The 18,180-nt window shown below is 36.9% G+C and overlaps 1 protein-coding gene across 2 annotated transcripts; it reads left to right on the top strand.

Annotated features, from left to right (window-relative positions):
* The first annotated feature begins 4,227 nt into the window (after positions 1-4,227).
* Positions 4,228-16,828, top strand: LOC132118484 (phosphatidylinositol 3-kinase catalytic subunit type 3). 2 transcript variants are annotated; one of them, XM_059528348.1, is made up of 26 exons: positions 4,228-4,645; positions 7,051-7,239; positions 7,514-7,657; positions 8,591-8,720; positions 8,988-9,014; positions 9,686-9,772; positions 9,865-9,960; positions 10,492-10,563; positions 10,705-10,809; positions 10,887-10,979; positions 11,284-11,469; positions 11,662-11,804; positions 11,976-12,054; positions 12,137-12,204; positions 12,330-12,435; positions 13,727-13,843; positions 13,954-14,085; positions 14,169-14,297; positions 14,526-14,595; positions 14,674-14,738; positions 14,989-15,073; positions 15,167-15,241; positions 15,336-15,504; positions 15,932-16,022; positions 16,101-16,226; positions 16,646-16,828. In XM_059528348.1, the coding sequence occupies exons 1-26, from the start codon at positions 4,581-4,583 to the stop codon at positions 16,658-16,660; spliced, it is 2,664 nt and encodes an 887-aa protein (XP_059384331.1). In that variant the 5' UTR covers positions 4,228-4,580; the 3' UTR covers positions 16,661-16,828. The 2 variants fall into 2 exon arrangements, with proteins under 2 accessions (XP_059384331.1, XP_059384340.1); XM_059528357.1 differs by lacking the exon at positions 8,988-9,014 and having other exon boundaries at positions 4,229-4,645.
* Positions 16,829-18,180: the final 1,352 nt, after the last annotated feature.

Below are 18,180 nucleotides of genomic sequence, written 5' to 3'. Positions count from 1 at the left end.
GTGTGTGTTTATGACCAGAGAAGATGAAGATGTATTTCTTAACTGTTTTTTTGTTGTTAAGGAAGGATCCTAGGTAGGTGTTGAGTGTGAGGGATAAGGCTTTGAGCGGATGCCGAGAAGGTAACGCTCTTTGAGCCAGAACCAAACATTACATACTCGTTTGCACATTAGCTCATCTCTCGTCATCTTTGCTATCAAGATGGAAAAAATTGCGATAGAAGAAACAGCCGTTTTCCAAGGAGGCCCTGGGGTACCACAAAGTCTGTTTGTAGCATTCACGTCTGTGTCACCCCACAGTAGTCTGAAAGGTGTTGAAAGCTCCTCCCTGTGTACTGCATGTTGTACTACTGCTCTATGGCACTGACTAGCGCCTCAGTTTGGACAAAGTGACTCACAGTCTCTCCTCTGCTCTGGCCGTGCATTCTGACCAACGTTAGAACTGGTGTCGTATTTAAACATTTCCACCTCATAGGACATGATTTGTGTCCAATAGGAGCAGAAAATGTGCCAAAAGGCCAACGGGCAGAAGTTCACAATTTTTGGTTGTCAATTAATCTTTGGTTATTGTCGTTAAATGGAAGAAGTAACTAAAAGTGCGGTTATGAATAAGTCTATTCAACAGGTACACTTGATTTTTGGCAGCACATTTTCTGATTTAATGGTAAACCTTAGGTAACCTATCTCACTGTTTCCCAACCTGTGTCTTATGTAGCCAATCTGTAATACAGTTCTAGGAAAAGATTATTTACCCAGAACAGAATTTTAGGAAATACGTAAGAGAGTTTTATTTCTGAGAAAATGACTGAAATATGAACAAAGATGGGTTACATGTGTCATCCACAAAAATGGGGAAAACATATTATTTTGTGTGTTTTTTTAAGGAACAATTTTTAAATAAGTAATAATAATTATCTGAATTCATTAACATGTTGAATCACATTTATTTCTTTAGCACAGTTAAAAACAATGCTTTGTTGAAAAATTACACTACTAAAAATTCCAGCACTTTTGTTGTTACACATTTAAAATGTCACCTTTAAAAAAAAATTCTAAGTTCCCCTGCTTTACAAGTACCACTCTTTGGTAATCAATGATGAAAGCACATTCACTCTATGACAGCAGATGGCGCTACACTGCAGAAAATACAGCCCTTACCCTGGAAACCCCATAAATAAAGCAGCTGCACTACTTTCTAAAAAATATTTAAATAATTGTAAATAGCCATTCAGATTTGTGTATTCACTATGATGTTCATCACTTAAGTATTTAGACTTAATAAGCTATTTATTTTTAAACTTTTTTTATCATTTTAATCTGTGCTATAACATGCCCTAGATATTGTTTAAAAAGTGTTTTGATTTTTTATTGTTAATTCACACTTTAAATTAGCCTTCAATAGTTAACATTAGTTAATTAATTAATCATAAACTGCCAATAAAAAAATTCTTCTGAACATTCATTAATCTTAGGTATTCCAATATTTAATAACACGTTGTTAAAATCTAAAGTTGCAACTGTATTATTATAGCTAACATGAACTAAGACTTGTTTTTTTTTTTAACAAAGATTAATAACTTATGTAGCATAAGTAGCTATTGCTCTTTGTAAATGTTACTGCATTAACTAAGGTTTATTGTTAGTTGTTAGTTGTTTATTGTAACCTTTTTGATCTCTGTTTTGGTTAGGGAGTTAGGTTAAAATATTGTACTTTTATTTTATTTTATTTTATTTTGATTAGGGTTTAGGAAAGAGGTTTTAAAATAAAGAAGTTTTGTTTATTATTTTGGCCTTGTCAACTCCTGAAGGAAATTCCCTATTTATTTATTTTGATGGTTGTATTTTTGTTTGGTTCCATTAAAAACCCTCAAAATAATCCCCACTTAGTCTTTCTCTTTTCAAGTTGTGTCCATTATCCCTAGACGGGGCGTAACATTAACTAATGAGGTCTTATTGTAAAGTGATACCTATGGGTCTTTATAGTTCTTTTGCACTTGAATCTGTGTAAAACTTTTAACTTTATACATGTATATATATTCTGCTTTATTGTATTTAAATGTTCAGTTATTTTTGTTATAAGAAAAAGGTATTTGACCTGTTATACTGTATTATGACCATTATAGTTTAGTTTTTTTAAACTAAATTTCAATCAATCTTTATTCTATGGAGGCATTTTAGGTTACAGGATACAATGAATTTAGACTTGCCTATCCATTTTATTAAAAATAAAAATGAATACAAAAATGCAATGCACATCATTCAGATTGATCACACACACACACACACACACACACACACACACACACACACACACACACACACACACACACACACACACACACACACACAAATAGGTCCTTCAGGGGGTTCTTTGGAGTTTTTAAGGTCCTTTATAGCACCAATGCCATACAAATAACCTGTTAAGTCCCTGTATAGTTCTCTACCTCTATTTTAGTCTTTTAGTTGGGGAAACGAATAAAAATGAAATCAAAATAAAGTGTATTTCCTGAAGATAATGTGGCTCTCAACCGTTTTTGCCCCCAAGGCCCCCTATTCCAGGGCCCTCTCATGAAACTTTCTGACCTCAAAAAAGCATAAAAGGGATTCAAAACAGCTTTTGCCATTGAAATAAATTCCCATTCATCATAGCAAACACATGAGAGTGTAGTTACATATCTAAAATGTAAGGAGGAGAATGGGGCTCCTCTTATGGTTCTACATACAGTAACACTATTTGACTAAGATGCTGTAAAGCACCTTTAAAGATAGAAGCTAGATAGCACTTGAAGTGGTTCCCCATCATTACAAGCCAAAGAACCCCTTTTAGTGTGCTATTTAGCTGCAAACATTTAATCCATCATATAAGCAATTATTGATGGACCATAAGCAATTCCTGAATATACAAGTTCAGGCCTGGTAAGGTCTAGCCATTGGAAACCTTCATCATCCCAAGTGTGCAGCTGCCCTTTGGCTTCAACTCAAAGGAATGTGGCTTTAAACTTGGGAGCAAGGAAGCAGAGCCCCCTCTGTGAGTGTTCGGAACACATGAGGGGTGGCAATGAGCCTTATCCTCTTTAACAGCTGGAGTCCCCAGCGGAGGACGTAATGGACTGCAGTCCTGTTCTGTTGTGCAGTCTGACTCATCACCATTTATTATATAACCACACACTAATGTGCAGGGGGGACCCAAAGTTGCACTAAGATTTAGGATGTGAGTGATCGAATGCCAAGCTGCCAGTGAATGTAAATTAAAAGCAAGAACAGCTTGTTTTCTCAAATTTTTTTATTGGCTTGGTTCTTTTTCTGCCCTCACAAACGAGGGCAAAAAACACACTTGTGTGAAAAGAGTTAAGGTTTTTAGGAAATATAACCTATTGAGATGCCTGTATACACAAACCCACCAATAAAATGTTCATTGGATAACATACTTGGAGAATATTATGTTCATGCACCCAAAAGATGGACAGCAATTGCAAATGACTTGTCCACCTGCTGTGGAGAATGGCTGACAATGCACATAATTAACAATAATAATAATTCCTTACATTTATATAGTGCTTTTCAAGGTAAAGTGCTTTACACTGTCAGGGGGTATCTCCTCATCCACCACCAGTGTGCAGCATCCACCTGGATGATGCGACGGCAGTCATATTGCGCCAGAACACCCACCACACACCAGCTTACTGGTGGAGAGGAGACAGAGTGATGAAGCCAATCAGCAGATATATCAGCAGACATAACCTGCTGGTTTCACAGCAGATCCAACAATCACAACTAGGGTTAAGAGCAATGTTTAAACAATTGCTATTTTCTCTCTCTCTCTCTCTCTCTCTCTCTCTCTCTCTCTCTCTCTCTTTGGCAATTTCTTAATACATAGAGACCACAATGGATTGCAATTTAAATAGATTTCAAACAGATTAAAATCATAGTTTTTAATTTTCAATTTTTGGGGGATTTCTGAAATACAGGACATAATTAAATAAATGTAAGATTTAAATAAATGAAACTAAATCAAATGTTTCAGCAAATATATGATTTACAGAGATATACCTTAATTTTGTTTAAACTCAGAAACTTTAAAACAATTGTACTCAATGTACAACTAACATGCAATTCAAGAGGACCTTTAAACGCCTTACGAAATGTGTCCTCTATTACTTTCCGTTCTTCAACCAAACAGGAAGCCACCGGGATCCACCAGACCAAAGAAGCCATTTCAGATCTGTTCACTCCATTCAAGTCGCTGCGGCTATCGAATGATTCGACATCGATTATTTACGTCTGGTTATAATGTTTTCCTTTTTAAAAGCGGATCCGATGAAGCCCTGGCAGATGCTTTTTACAGCAATATTATTGTCTTAAATTAAGACCGATAGTATTTTTGATCAGCCATACTGGTTTTCATTAATCAGACCGAGAATATAAAGTGCAACGAAAAGCATAAGCTCCAGCAGATCCAGTGCAGGTCTTTGCTAGAGGCCCTGCAGTAGTTATCTCCCATCGCATGATAAATCTGCATTTATTATTTTATATCTGTTTTGTTCCATTCACTACGGTTTTTCATAACACTTCGATTACTGAAGATGGAAACAGACAAATTTAACTATCTGTATAGTTGCGATCTGGACATAAACGTCCAACTGAAAATGTGAGTATGTTTTTGGACCTTAGTCATTGTTTTGATTCCAGAACTGTCAAGCAAGCAAAATGTCAACAGAGGCTAAATAACAGTACACTGCTCGAAGACACGTACTTGCTATGTCTATCATATGGATCGATTTATGTGATTTATAATCGATTTATTTCGAGTACAAAATGTATTGCACTTTTATTTCAAATATAAAGAGAAATCTTCCTTGCATGATGTCGAATCGTTGTTTTTGCGGTGTTTACCAAAGCGAGCATGGCAACACTGTGAGTCAAAAGAATTAACACGAGTCCAGCGAGAGCTTTTGTGTTTTAGGGCTTTCATCAGTCTATTGACATCATTCTCCTTCTGCCCTCGATCTTAATGAGTCTCTGTCCCTGTACGCGTGGATCATAAACAAAGATCATAAATTATTCTTCTGACCCACGAGTGTTTGTCATAACGAAATCAGTTTATTTTCACTGTGTGTGTTGCGTTGCATTACGTGGTTTAGATGAACAGAAGGAAGCGGTCCCGTTGTGTCAGTAAACTAACTTGCGCAAGAGCTCATCACAGGACAGTGACTGATAAAACCAAATGCATGAAGAAGAGCTGCCTGTCTCCATGTGTAGTAATAACGACTTCACCTTCTTGGATGTTTATTAGTATATAATATAGATTTATGCTATAAAAATAAATATTCAGTTAAATGTCTAATACTAATAAATGATCAGAATGTATCTATGAGAAAGGGTTCTAAAAATATGGCTTATTATAAAAATTGTGCCCTTGGCTCAGTTTGCCCTGGGTTAGGGGTAAGATGCACCATCTGGGTGTAAAATGACCATCTGACATTTTATCATGTCAGAGTGGGGTTATTATAGCACAATTCGCAACCAGACCTCACTTATTTTCAAACCCTGGCTACGACCGTGGTGCCTTCCATTCTTCCAGTGTGTTTCTCTTTTCCCAATCTGGCAGAAATGATGGGTGTTGCCAAGATACAAGGGGTGGGTCAACTTACCCAGTGGCTCAACTTACCCCACTCTCCCCTGCTTCCATTGAAGATGAGACCAAAGCAGGCTCAGAGAGTGAGGGAGAGCCCACTCTGATCAAAACATCTATAATAAAGTCAACTATTACAGAGTGTGCTATCTTCTCTTTTTTATTGTATATTTGTAACAACTGGATAATTTCTATTAACAAGGACCCACCCTCCTTGTGCCCATTTTTTTGGTTTGGGCCACTGTCCCTCAAAATGTCTGTGCAAGGCCCTGTTGAAAAGGACATGTAGTAAAAAAAATGAATAAAAATGTGGCCCTCTGTTTAAGAACAGTTTTAAAGAACTTGTTTGTATAATTAGTGTGTATTTTTCCTGCATCAAATATGCGTACGCGAACACTAGTTGTGAACAAGCGTCTTGAGCTCTGGACACCTCAACAACACACACGTTCCCATAGATTTACACTACCATTTACAAGTTTGTGCTCAGGACGATTTTATTTTAAAAAAGTGCATTAAATTTATAACTGGTAAATAAAAAACCCATTCTAGTTTAAATAAATGCTGTGTTCATTAAAGAATCTTGAAAAAGCGCAGTTTCTACAAAAATATTAAGCAGCACAACTTTTTTTTCAGCTGTGATAATAAGAACATTTTCTTGAACAACAGATCATTATATCATTATGTGACACTAAACTGAAGACTGGAGAAGGGGCTGCTGAAAATTCATAGGCTTAAATTAAATTAAATTTTGAAATATATAAAATGTATACATAATCTGAAAGAGAACAAATAAGCTTTTGAATTAATATATATTGTTAGGACAATATTTGTCTGGGATGCAACTATTTGAAAATCTGTAATCTGAGGGTGCAAGAAAAAAACCAATCTAAATATTGTGAAAATCGCCTCTAAAGTGGTCCTAGTGAATTTCTTAGCAATGTGTTTACTAATCAAAAATTACATTTTTATGTATATATACAGTAGAAAATGTACAAAATATCTTCATGGAATATGATCTTTACTTAATATCCTAATGATTTTTGGCATAAAAGAAAAATCAATCATTTTGACCCATACAATGAATTGTTGGCTATTGCTAATTGCATGCATTGGCTATTGACTGGTTTTGTGGTCATGGGTGACAAGTTTACAATATTACTGTTTAGTATTATTGCTCAAATAAATGCATCCTTGGTGAGCGTTGGAGATGTGTTTCCAAAACCTAAAAACAATATCAGAACATATAAAGTGTCATGGAAAAGTCAAGGAAATCATTGATTAAATAGTTTTGTAACTCTGCTGACTTTTAGCACAATTGCTCACCAATAAAGAGGTACATTATGCAAATTCCTTTCTTCAGAAGCAAATGTTTTGACATTGTGCTGTGTTCTGAGTGATCTCCTCTCTGTTTGCTTTTGCAGAGGCAGTCTGGAGGGCAAGAGAGAGCAGAAGAGCTATAAAGCTCTGCTTGAGGACCCCATGCTGCGATTCTCAGGACTCTATCAGGAGAGCTGCTCCGACCTGTACGTCACCTGTCAAGTGTTTGCAGAGGGCAAGCCTCTCGCTCTGCCTGTACGAACGTCTTACAAGGCCTTCAGCACTCGCTGGAAGTACGTTCATTTATCAGTGGTTAATCTCTGTATGTCACACAGTGGCTCACTTTATGCTTATGAATCAGAGCCAGAAACAAAACTAAATATATCAGAGATGCTTTGCTGGGGTATGTATCATATATTTTTGTACCCAATCATCCTCTCGCATACTTGGATATTTCCACAATAAATGACAAATATGGCCTTTTTTTAATACCTTAATATTTCATTTGTTCACTGTACTGAGTCACATATGTTTTGTCACATTATTGTTGTCTTCTCTTCACCTTAGCTGGAACGAGTGGCTTCGGCTGCCAGTGAAGTACCCTGACCTGCCTCAGAGTGCCCAGGTGACTCTAACAGTTTGGGATGTGTATGGACCCGGCCTAGCTACGCCTGTTGGGGGCACTACAGTCACCCTCTTTGGGAAATATGGGTAAGTTTCTAATGTTTACAATTTTGTTAATCAGAAACAGGGCTGTGCACTGCCCCTTTGCCCCTCATCGGCTGAGGTGCCCCTCTCACCAGTCCCCCCTTCACCCCAGCTCAAAGCGGTCTGTTCCCGCTTTGTTAAAGATTCACTGATTCCGCTAATCCGCTCCATGTTTTCCTGCCGCTCCGCAGCATCACTCACAATCTCTTAGCTGCTCTCTGTTCCTGAACCTTGTTGTATTACCAGGTAGATGCTTTACGATCCACATTAGTGAGTGGTTGATCCACTGAATTAGTAATTAGTTGGTAGTTTGTTTGTTTTTTGTCTGTAATGACTCTGTCTTCTAAAAGTGTTGTACAAAATATCCATGTACTTAAAATTAGAATGTCTAATGAAATTAATGACCTGTACCTGATCAGATCTAATATAGATAACACCAGATATGGTGTTGTCGGCACACTTTGTAGATAAAAAAAAATAAAATAAAAATGTCTTCACAATTAAGAAGACAGAGAGAAAGAGCGAAGGGAGGCTGCTAAAGGCAGTTCATCATTTTAAACATGAATACCAAGCTCTAGCAAGCCAGCAGGTCAATCATCATGTAGAATATTTAGCAGTTTGTCACACATTAATTCTTGTAATTAAGTATATTTCCCATTATAATCCATAGCACATCATATTTTATTAAAACCATATTAATAGTGGGATAATTTAAGATAATTAAGATAATTTTTGATAACATTAATCATTTTTTTAACCTGTGATTATATCAAATTAATTCAGATTGTTAAAATAAAAGGTGAGGTCTTATTAATTATTTACGAAAGAGATTATTATCACAAAAGAGATTATTTTCCACTAATGTTGGCACACCACTACTTTTATACATTTATTTTCCCCCTTATCTATCTCCATCTCTCTCACTCTGTCTACTAGAATGTTCCGGCAGGGCATGCATGATCTGAAGGTGTGGCCGGGTGTGGAGGGCGATGGCAGTGAGCCCACTGGTACACCAGGAAGGACCAGCAGCACTCTGGCAGAGGACCAGATGGGCCGCCTGGCCAAGGTCAGTTGATGGATTGGGGAGCGGAGGAGCCCAGCTGAGACAGAAACTGGAGAAATATGCTTGTGGACATTTACTGTACATGAGGGATATGTTAAATGAAAAGTGGGTGACGGCAGGGAGGGATAGATGGATATGCTGATTGTGTTTATAGATTACCCAATTTGTGGAAAGAATGAGAATTGAGAATGTTTGTTGTTGCAAGGAAGTGTGCTTGTTTGTGTGTGTGTGTTTTGTCAAAGGACATGTTTTAACTGCTCTCTGTTCCAGGGTCCAGACCTGGAGATACTTAGTGACGTGAGTATGAGAGAAAACAGGACAGGAATGCTGAATGTATGTGTGTGAATGTGTGCGCGTGCGTGTATGAGTTTGGCTTGTCTCATATATTTGTGGGCAAGATATAGGACAGGGTATATATTTAGCTTGCATAATTTGACCCAGATTTTCACAAATTGGATGAGTATGTTATTTTCACTGACATGTTTGCTGCTTGACCTCAACAATTTTTTCATTCAAAGTTTTGTAAAAAGTCAAATATAATTCTCTTAAGTCAGAATGATTTGATATGGATACCGTTGATAAAGTGTAACTTGTTTTGAAGTGAGAACATTCCTTGAAATAATCATGAATGTCATTGACGTTATGTTTAGCCACTAAAACACATGTATGGCTGGTTAAACAAAGTCCTCTTAGACTCTTGCGGGCCTTTAGATGAGATGTGTTGTTGTACTAACTATAACTAACTGTTTGTTTTGAAAGGGCTGAGTCATCTTGGTGTGCTACTTACTTTGCACTGGCCCCCCCGAATGTCCTTTGGCTAATGAGCTTTTTGTGTGCTTTTGCACGCTGACATATGATTGGCTAAAGGATTGTGCACACAACGTTGTGTCTTATTGTAACTGGGCTTGCAAACATGTCTTTTTCTTTAAGTTTTTTTCTCTCTTTCTTTGCCTCCCTGTCTCTCTCAGCTAACAAAAGCTCATCGTCAGGGGCACATGGTTAAAGTAGACTGGCTGGATCGCTTGACCTTCCGAGAGATTGAAATGATCAATGAGGTGAGTGGTTTGGGGGTAAAAAGTGTCAAGATATGGAGCCAGTGTAATTTGTGCTACCTCTGTGTAAAGCTTGATTTGTTTTTTATCTACAGAGTGAGAAACGTAGCTCTAATTTCATGTACCTCATGGTGGAATTCCCTCGTTTCAAAAGCGGTGAACGAGAATACAGCATTGTTTATTACGAAAAGGTTTATCTTTTTTCTCTACTTTTTTTTTGCTGTTAAGTCGATGTTGAATCAAAATAACTCCGTTTACTTCCCTGTTAATGCACGCTTAGACAAAATGTATTAGCCTTGCTTGCTTCTAAATAACTACTGTTTAGTTGACTAGGCTGTGGTGTTAATGTTAACTGGCCAAATAACTATTAAGGCATTGAATAAGGTTATTGCTGTAGAGAAAGCAGCTTTTCAGAAATCTTGCCAATCTTGCCAATCAGTTTAATTCTGGTTAATGTAATATGTAATAAAAATTTAGTTAGAATTTTAATTAGCAGTCAGGAATGCCTTAAAACAAAGTAAAAACAAGTCCCAGGTTTTTTTTTCTTGTTGTAACAGAATTAAAATATGTTGTAGATGCCATTTTATGTTGACTATAAATTAGTGATAATCAAGATTTTGCAAAGCAGTGTAGTCTTCATCTAATAGCTTTAACTTCCTTTATGTAGTACTTGTTAAAGCCTTGTTAAGTTTCAGTGGTTTTATGCCTCTCTCTATTTACAGGATGCAGATGAATCCTCTCCTTTGCCAACCAGTGCAGATATTGTGAAAGTCCCCGACCCTCAGATGTGCATGGTGAGTTGAAAACAACAACAACAAAAAAGTCCATTATCTTGGGTTTATGGGTTGGAGAATCTGTGTTGCCACTTGATAATGTAAAGAATAATTTCATTTAAAATTAAGTTGGTAACTGATGGTGTTGGCATTCTGTTGCAGGAGAACCTTGTGGAGAGTAAGCATCATAAACTGGCTCGCAGTTTACGCAGCGGACCATCTGACCACGATCTCAAACCTAATGCAGCCACACGTGATCAACTCAATGTTAGTGATAAAGAGAAAAAAAGAAGAACACAAGAAATCTTATCAGATGTCTTTATAATACTGTTTTTCTTTCACAGATTATAGTAAGCTACCCACCCACTAAGCAGCTGAGCTCTGAGGAACAGGACCTTGTGTGGAAGTTTAGATACTACCTCACCACACAAGAAAAGGTGAGTGAGCAGAGCACATTCAAAAGTTGGGGGTCAGTAATACTTTTACGACACATTACATTGAACAGAAGTTACAGTAAAACATACAGAATGTTAGAAAACAAATTATTTCATGGTTTCAGACGTCATGATTTCCACAAAATAACTGTTTGCAACATTGATAATGACAAGAACATTTTTTGAGCACCAGATCACCATATTAGAATAATAGGAGGATCATGTGGCAGTTGAAGACTGGAGTAATGAAATAGAAAGTAGTAATAATATGTCATAATATTACTGTTTAACTGTATTTTGTTTTTAGGCTTTGACTAAGTTCCTGAAGTGTGTGAACTGGGATCTGCCCCAGGAAGCCAAACAGGCCTTGGAGCTGCTGGGAAAGTGGCGGCCGATGGATGTGGAGGATTCCTTAGAGCTGCTGTCCTCTCAGTTCACCAACCCCACAGTCAGACGCTACGCTGTCGCCAGACTGCAGCAGGCTGATGATGAGGTCAACTCTATGTGTTTGTGTGTGTTAGATTGTCAGTGGCTTAGATGATTAGCATTTGTAAAAAGATTTCCGAGCATCAAATTAACCATAAGCATTATTAAGTATACTTAAATACACACAACATTAAAAATTTTAATGTTTAGGTTCAACTGATTCCTCTGTAAATATATGTAATTCTGATTATCCTTGTAGGATCTGCTAATGTATTTGCTCCAGCTGGTGCAGGCATTGAAATATGAGAACTTCAATGATATCCAGGGCAGTCTGGAGCCTGCCAGTAAGAGAGACAGTCAAGGGGTTCTGACAGAGAGCTCAACAATAGCAGATCTGGACAGGTCAGCTACATACTTAAAGAACGTGCGTCTGTGTCAAATGCAGTGTTTTTTTCTCCAAATCATTTATATATCACATTGCTTAGAATTACAAAAGCTTTCAAAATCTCAATGTATAATCCTCAAAGGTAGTTGGATCACAAATCGTGAGGGTTACAGTTATTTATTTTTTAGTTCCCAGATGGCTTCGACTGTCACTGTGATGCCCAGCATGCAGAAAGGCAAAGAGGGAACAGATGGTGAGAACCTAGAGGTAAGTAAAAAAATCCCACTCATTTTAGATGCACAGTGGATGTGAAGATTATGTAACAGTGTATGTGACCTGTGTTCCACAGCAAGATCTGTGCACCTTCCTTATATCACGTGCCTGCAAGAACTCTACACTGGCAAACTATTTATACTGGTGAGGAATGGATCAAGATGTTTTGCACTTCTGTAATTACAGCATCTACAACAATGTGCCAGTGCTGCCGACTCCATACTAAAGAGTTATATATGAAAATATTTGGACATTGTCTTACACTACAGGTATGTAATTGTGGAGTGTGAGGATCAGGACACACAGCAGAGAGACCCCAAAACCCATGACATGTACCTCAATGTAATGAGGCGGTTTAGTCAGGCTCTGCTCAAGGTACATTCACATTCTGCACCCACATGAAGTACAACCAGGGCCGTTTCTAGCCAATTTGATGACCTATGTGAAATCCCTATTGGCGACCCCTCAGATTTTATATGTATTTATATTTATATATTATTTTCAGACACCAATTTCTTGTCACATTCAAATTGGCTGTCATAGTAACAACACTAATTTGAGGAAATTCAGGGCATTGTGAGTACCACGTATCTGAATGCATTATTGACTGTTAAGATAAACATTTTGCACATTTTATTAGCTGTAATATCATTGTGTTGCCTGTATAGCCCTATGTAACAGTCCCTAGTAGCGAAGATATTGCACATAAATCACACATATATTAATTTTATTACATTTGGATTTGGATACATGTTTAGATATTATCAATGGCTACTTTTTGTATTTATCTGTTCTTTGTTCAGTTGTTTTGTTGTTGCCTGAAACATTGATTTAAAGTGTCAGTTATTGCATTATTATTTCAGTCAAACCTATAAAACCCTTTGTTTCCTCAAACTACATATAAAAGCCTGATCGGTGGCATAAAAGTAATCAATGTAGTTGCTTAACTGTTTGTTACTCATTAACGTGTGAACTTCCCCTTTAAATAATGTGACACTCTGCCCTCTATGTGAATGTAGCTGCTCCCTTTAAGTGCTGTTAGAAGTTTATGTGATTTAGTGGTTTTAACACCCCGTAAGGGTGCATTAAACTTGACAAAGTGGTTTAATAAAGGATGCATTGATCTTGTGTATTAGAATTGACCGCCTAGCTCGCCTATGCCTAGAAAAGACACCGAGTACAACAAAGTGATGTGATAACATAAACTAATTTTCAAAAGTCGGTATGGGGACATAAGATTGTGGTCCATAAGATTCAATTAAAATATTTTTTTGAATTAAGTTATTCTTGCCAAGACTAGAAATATTGTGAAGTATTATTACAATTTAAATGAAGCTGAATTTTCTACAGCCATTACTCCAGTATTCAGTGTCACACGATCCTTTAGATCATTCTAATATCTGGTGCTCAAGAAACATGTATTAAACATTGTATCATTATTATCAGTGTTGAAAACAGCTGCATACAGTAATTTAACTGTGAAATATGTTTTATCTTTTTTTTTTTTTAAAATACAAAAACAAAAAAACATATATCCGATGGATTAAGAATATATTAAGTAATTTTTCTTCGATTCTTCTATGAACAGAAAGTTCAAAAGAAGAGCCTGTATTTAAAATCTGCCACTTTTTTTTTTACAATATGTGATGTTCATATCTGTTTCCAGGGTGATAAGAGTGTGAGAGTGATGCGTTCCCTTCTGGCCGCCCAGCAGACGTTTGTAGACAGACTAGTGCAGCTCATGAAGGCTGTTCAGAGAGAGAGTGGAAACCGCAAGAAAAAGGTGTGCAACACTGAATCAGTTTTCAAAGCTGCTGTAGACAATGAGGCATCAGTTGGTTGTTTTTGCGAAGTCATGAAGTTGTATCATTTGGTTCTTTCGGTCTCTGACAGACGGAGCGATTACAGGGCCTGCTGGCTGATAATGAGAAGGTGAATCTGTCAGAGATTGAGTCCATCCCTCTTCCTCTGGAGCCACAGATCCGCATCAAAGGCATCATACCTGAGACCGCAACACTCTTTAAGGTGTTGTGCATCATTTTATATCCATTGCATTAAGTCACACATGCATCCTTCCACACCTGACTTCTGTTTTTCCTCTCTTCCAGAGTGCTCTGATGCCAGCAAAGCTCATCTTTAAGACAGAGGATGGGGAGCAATATCCTGTCATCTTCAAACATGGAGATGACCTGAGACAGGACCAGCTCATCCTGCAGATTATTTCACTCATGGACAAGGTCTAAAGTCATCACATCTCATCACACAGTACCAAAAGAACACATAGTTCATATAATTCATTACCTCCAATTTTCTACATAGACGTCTGTTGATTTGATGTAAAGCTACCAAAAAAAAAATATATATATACTATAACTGCCAGATATAACTGCCAGATTATTTCATATAGATATATATATATATATATATATTTAGTAGTCATTCACTGTTTTCAATATTTCAAACAGTTGCTGAGGAAAGAGAATTTGGACCTAAAGTTGACTCCATACAAAGTTCTGGCGACCAGCACCAAACATGGTCAGTGCTGATTCACTTATTACATGCAGAACAAACCCACGGGCCAGTCAATTCACATACTCTATGATTTGTCTGCAGGTTTTATGCAGTTTGTGCAGTCAGTACCTGTGGCTGAGGTTTTGGCAACCGAAGGCAACATTCAGGTAATGCAGGTGTTTTAGGAGTTGTCCAATACTGCTCCTGGAAGATCAAATTCCTGCAAAGTTTGTATCTGAGCCTAAGTAAACACTCCCGAACCTGCTTATCAAGGATATCAGGATCACTAGAAACTTTCTAGCAGAGGACACCCCTGTGTTACATGGTCATAATAAGAACTGCCAGATTATTTCAAATAAAAAAGGAATGAAGTCCCATATCTTTGCATTTATCTTGGTAAACTATGTCTCCATGCAGAGTTTCTTCCGAAAGCATGCTCCGAATGATAAGGGGCCATACGGCATCAGCTCTGAAGTCATGGACACATACGTTAAAAGCTGTGGTGAGCCTCAGTTTCTGGATCCATTAGTACTATATTTAGCTCATTATTTCTTTAGTATTTAAAAAATTTACTAAATCACGATATATGTTTCAGCGGGCTATTGTGTCATCACATACATCCTAGGGGTGGGAGACAGACATCTAGACAACTTGCTTCTCACAAAGACTGGTACCTTGCATAAATGCACCACAATTTTGAATGACGTGCAAGCACTGAAAATAAAAACAGATTGGATATGTTGATCTGTCTCTCTGGCTTGCAGGGAAACTGTTTCATATAGATTTTGGATATATTTTGGGTCGGGATCCTAAACCCCTGCCACCCCCCATGAAGCTGAGCAAGGAGATGGTGGAGGGGATGGGGGGCATGCAGAGTGAACAATACCAGGAGTTCAGGAAACAGTGCTACACTGCCTTCCTGCACCTGCGCAGGTCAGTTACAAACAGAAGACACACACTAATAGTTCAGAGTCTGACTTCAGCATTGATGCATTAAAGTGATCAAAAATGGCAGTCAGTATTGATAATAATATGAAATGTTTCTTGAGCACCAAATCAGCATTTTAGAAGAATAGAAATGAAAATTCATCCAACACAAAATACTGGAGTAACTGGCTGCATCCTAGGAATAAATTACATTTTAAAATATATTAAAATAGAGAAGTTATTTTAAGTTGTAATAATATTTCACAACATAACTCTTATTGATCAAATATAATGCTACCTTGGTAAGCATAACAGACTATTTTTCAAAAACATTACTGACCCCAAACTTTTGAATTGTAGTGTACTTCATTTATGTTGTATATCAGTAGACTAGATCATAAAAACCAAACTTTTTTTCTCTCTTCATATACAGATACTCAAATCTCATTCTGAATCTGTTCTCTCTGATGGTGGATGCAAATATTCCAGACATTGCACTGGAGCCTGACAAAACTGTAAAAAAGGTATGTATGGTCCTCACATTTTGTCTCCAAAACCTCAGAGGTAAAATCAGCTGTTCATTCTTTACTCGCCCGCTGCAGGTTCAGGACAAGTTTCGATTGGACCTCTCAGATGAGGAGGCGGTGCATTATATGCAGAGTCTGATTGATGAGAGCGTAGGTGCTCTGTTTGCTGCAGTGGTTGAACAGATACACAAATTTGCACAGGTGTGTATGTTTCCTCATTTTGTCTTTTTTTTTTGGTCAGTGCTGCAAAATTGTTGAATACACCCCACAACGATTACCCAGTTTTTGCCCCAGTTTGCAGTCTTGATGCAAGTTGCCATAATTGAAAGCCAGTTATCAGTTTTTGGTCATTCAGAAAGTTGCATTGTATGTGATCAACACCGATTCTGTTTTTGTAAGCTTCAGTCTGGATTCCATCTAGTTCCAGAATATTTCGAGCTGATTTAAGAATACATATTGCTAGAAGTGTGAAAAGTTAAATGAGGCACACTTTTCTGCTCAGATTTTTAAACCCGTATTCTAGTATATTGTAGTATACTCGTATACTAGTATATTCCAGACTTAAAGTTCACACTTCTTTTTATCTTTTTACACTAATGTTTCATGTTTGAAATCCACAGTATTGGCGCAGATGAGGTGATGTCATGGCGGCTGATTCTCATGTAATCAGTGAGCAACAGATAATTGGACAGCAGCAACAAATAAATGATGGAGAAGAGAAATGGACATGTGCCAAGGCCACACTAGTGACATCATGTTTTCACCATTCATGCACTAAGTCTTGACTTTAGTCAATATCTTTGTATAAATATATATATATGTATATGTGTATATATATATATATATATATATATATATATATATATATATATATATATATATATATATATATATATATATATGTATATATATAATTGTAATAAAATGAACTGTATATGTAAAAAATAAGCCAAATAAAGATTCCAACTTTAGACTTTGTGTTTACTGTTTCGTATCCATACTCACTTTCACGTTCAAACACTCATATAAAACATTTATAGTCTGTGTTTGTAGAAATCTGTTTGGTGTTTTGGTATTTTTTTACAACAATGGTTACAATTGTTTTTACAAAAATGAATTATCTTTTAAATACATATATGAAAGTAGGCTCAAGGGTTTAGGCGTGTCCTTTTTTAAGACGTGAGTGGTTGAGTGGTTCTGATACATATGGTGGTTTCTCTGGATGAGGATGTTCACGTTTCTTCTGGTGCAGTGTGAGTCAGTTAGTGAGTCACACCTTCCTATGAGGAGAATTCTCTATGGCGCAGCTTATGTAGAGAAATGTGCCAATGGTTTAGAATGAGACTATAGTTATACAAAGTTCAACATTTATTATACTTTTCTTGGACTTGACATGGGTTCTATGGGTTAAATCTTGCACCCACCACCAGTGTCCAAACATAAATCACACTGAGCAACTCTAATTCAAGTTTTGTCTTTTGTTTTTTAAATTACAAGCCTGTACAGATATATTTGCTGTCAGTAAGTGTTTAAAAATCATTCAGTGAATAAACAATAAAAAAGTCATTTCTTGATTTTTTTCTTTTGGGCCTATATACATTATATGTGTATGCTTTACATGTTGTTTTTCAGGCTTGTGGTCTGTGGTTTATTAAAGCTAAACTAAACCCATGCAGATTTCTTTCCACTCTGCTACATTAGATCAACAAGAAACTTGACATTTAAATCTCGAGTCATATGTTAAGTGTAATAGCAATACATTGCAATACAGCATTGCAATACACAGTGAATATCTACATTTTAGAAATGAGTTTGCAAGGGGCATATTTGCCACGCATGGTTATGGCTTTAGAAAAAGTCCAAAAACAAACTTCCCCCTCAAAGTGTACTGTATTTATTATTCTACAACAAAATTTCTTTCACTGGTACAGTACCAAAATTCAACTGAACCAATTAGACCGCACAGAATACAAGTCGAGTCCACATACACTCTCTCAAAAGAGAAAATAAGAAAACATGCATAATTTTATACAAATCTACAATACAGTTTCCAGAATCTAGATTCACACTTGTTTCCTAGGAGCATTTCCATAAATATTCCAGAAAAACTAAAACCAGCAAAAATTGTGCACCTTAGCATAAACCTTAGCAGAAA

This window comes from Carassius carassius, chromosome 3, assembly GCF_963082965.1.
Source record: "Carassius carassius chromosome 3, fCarCar2.1, whole genome shotgun sequence".
In the NCBI taxonomy this organism is placed as follows: Eukaryota; Metazoa; Chordata; class Actinopteri; order Cypriniformes; family Cyprinidae; genus Carassius; species Carassius carassius.
Note: the sequence above shows the minus strand (reverse complement) of the source record. Positions and strands in the feature narration are given on the sequence as shown.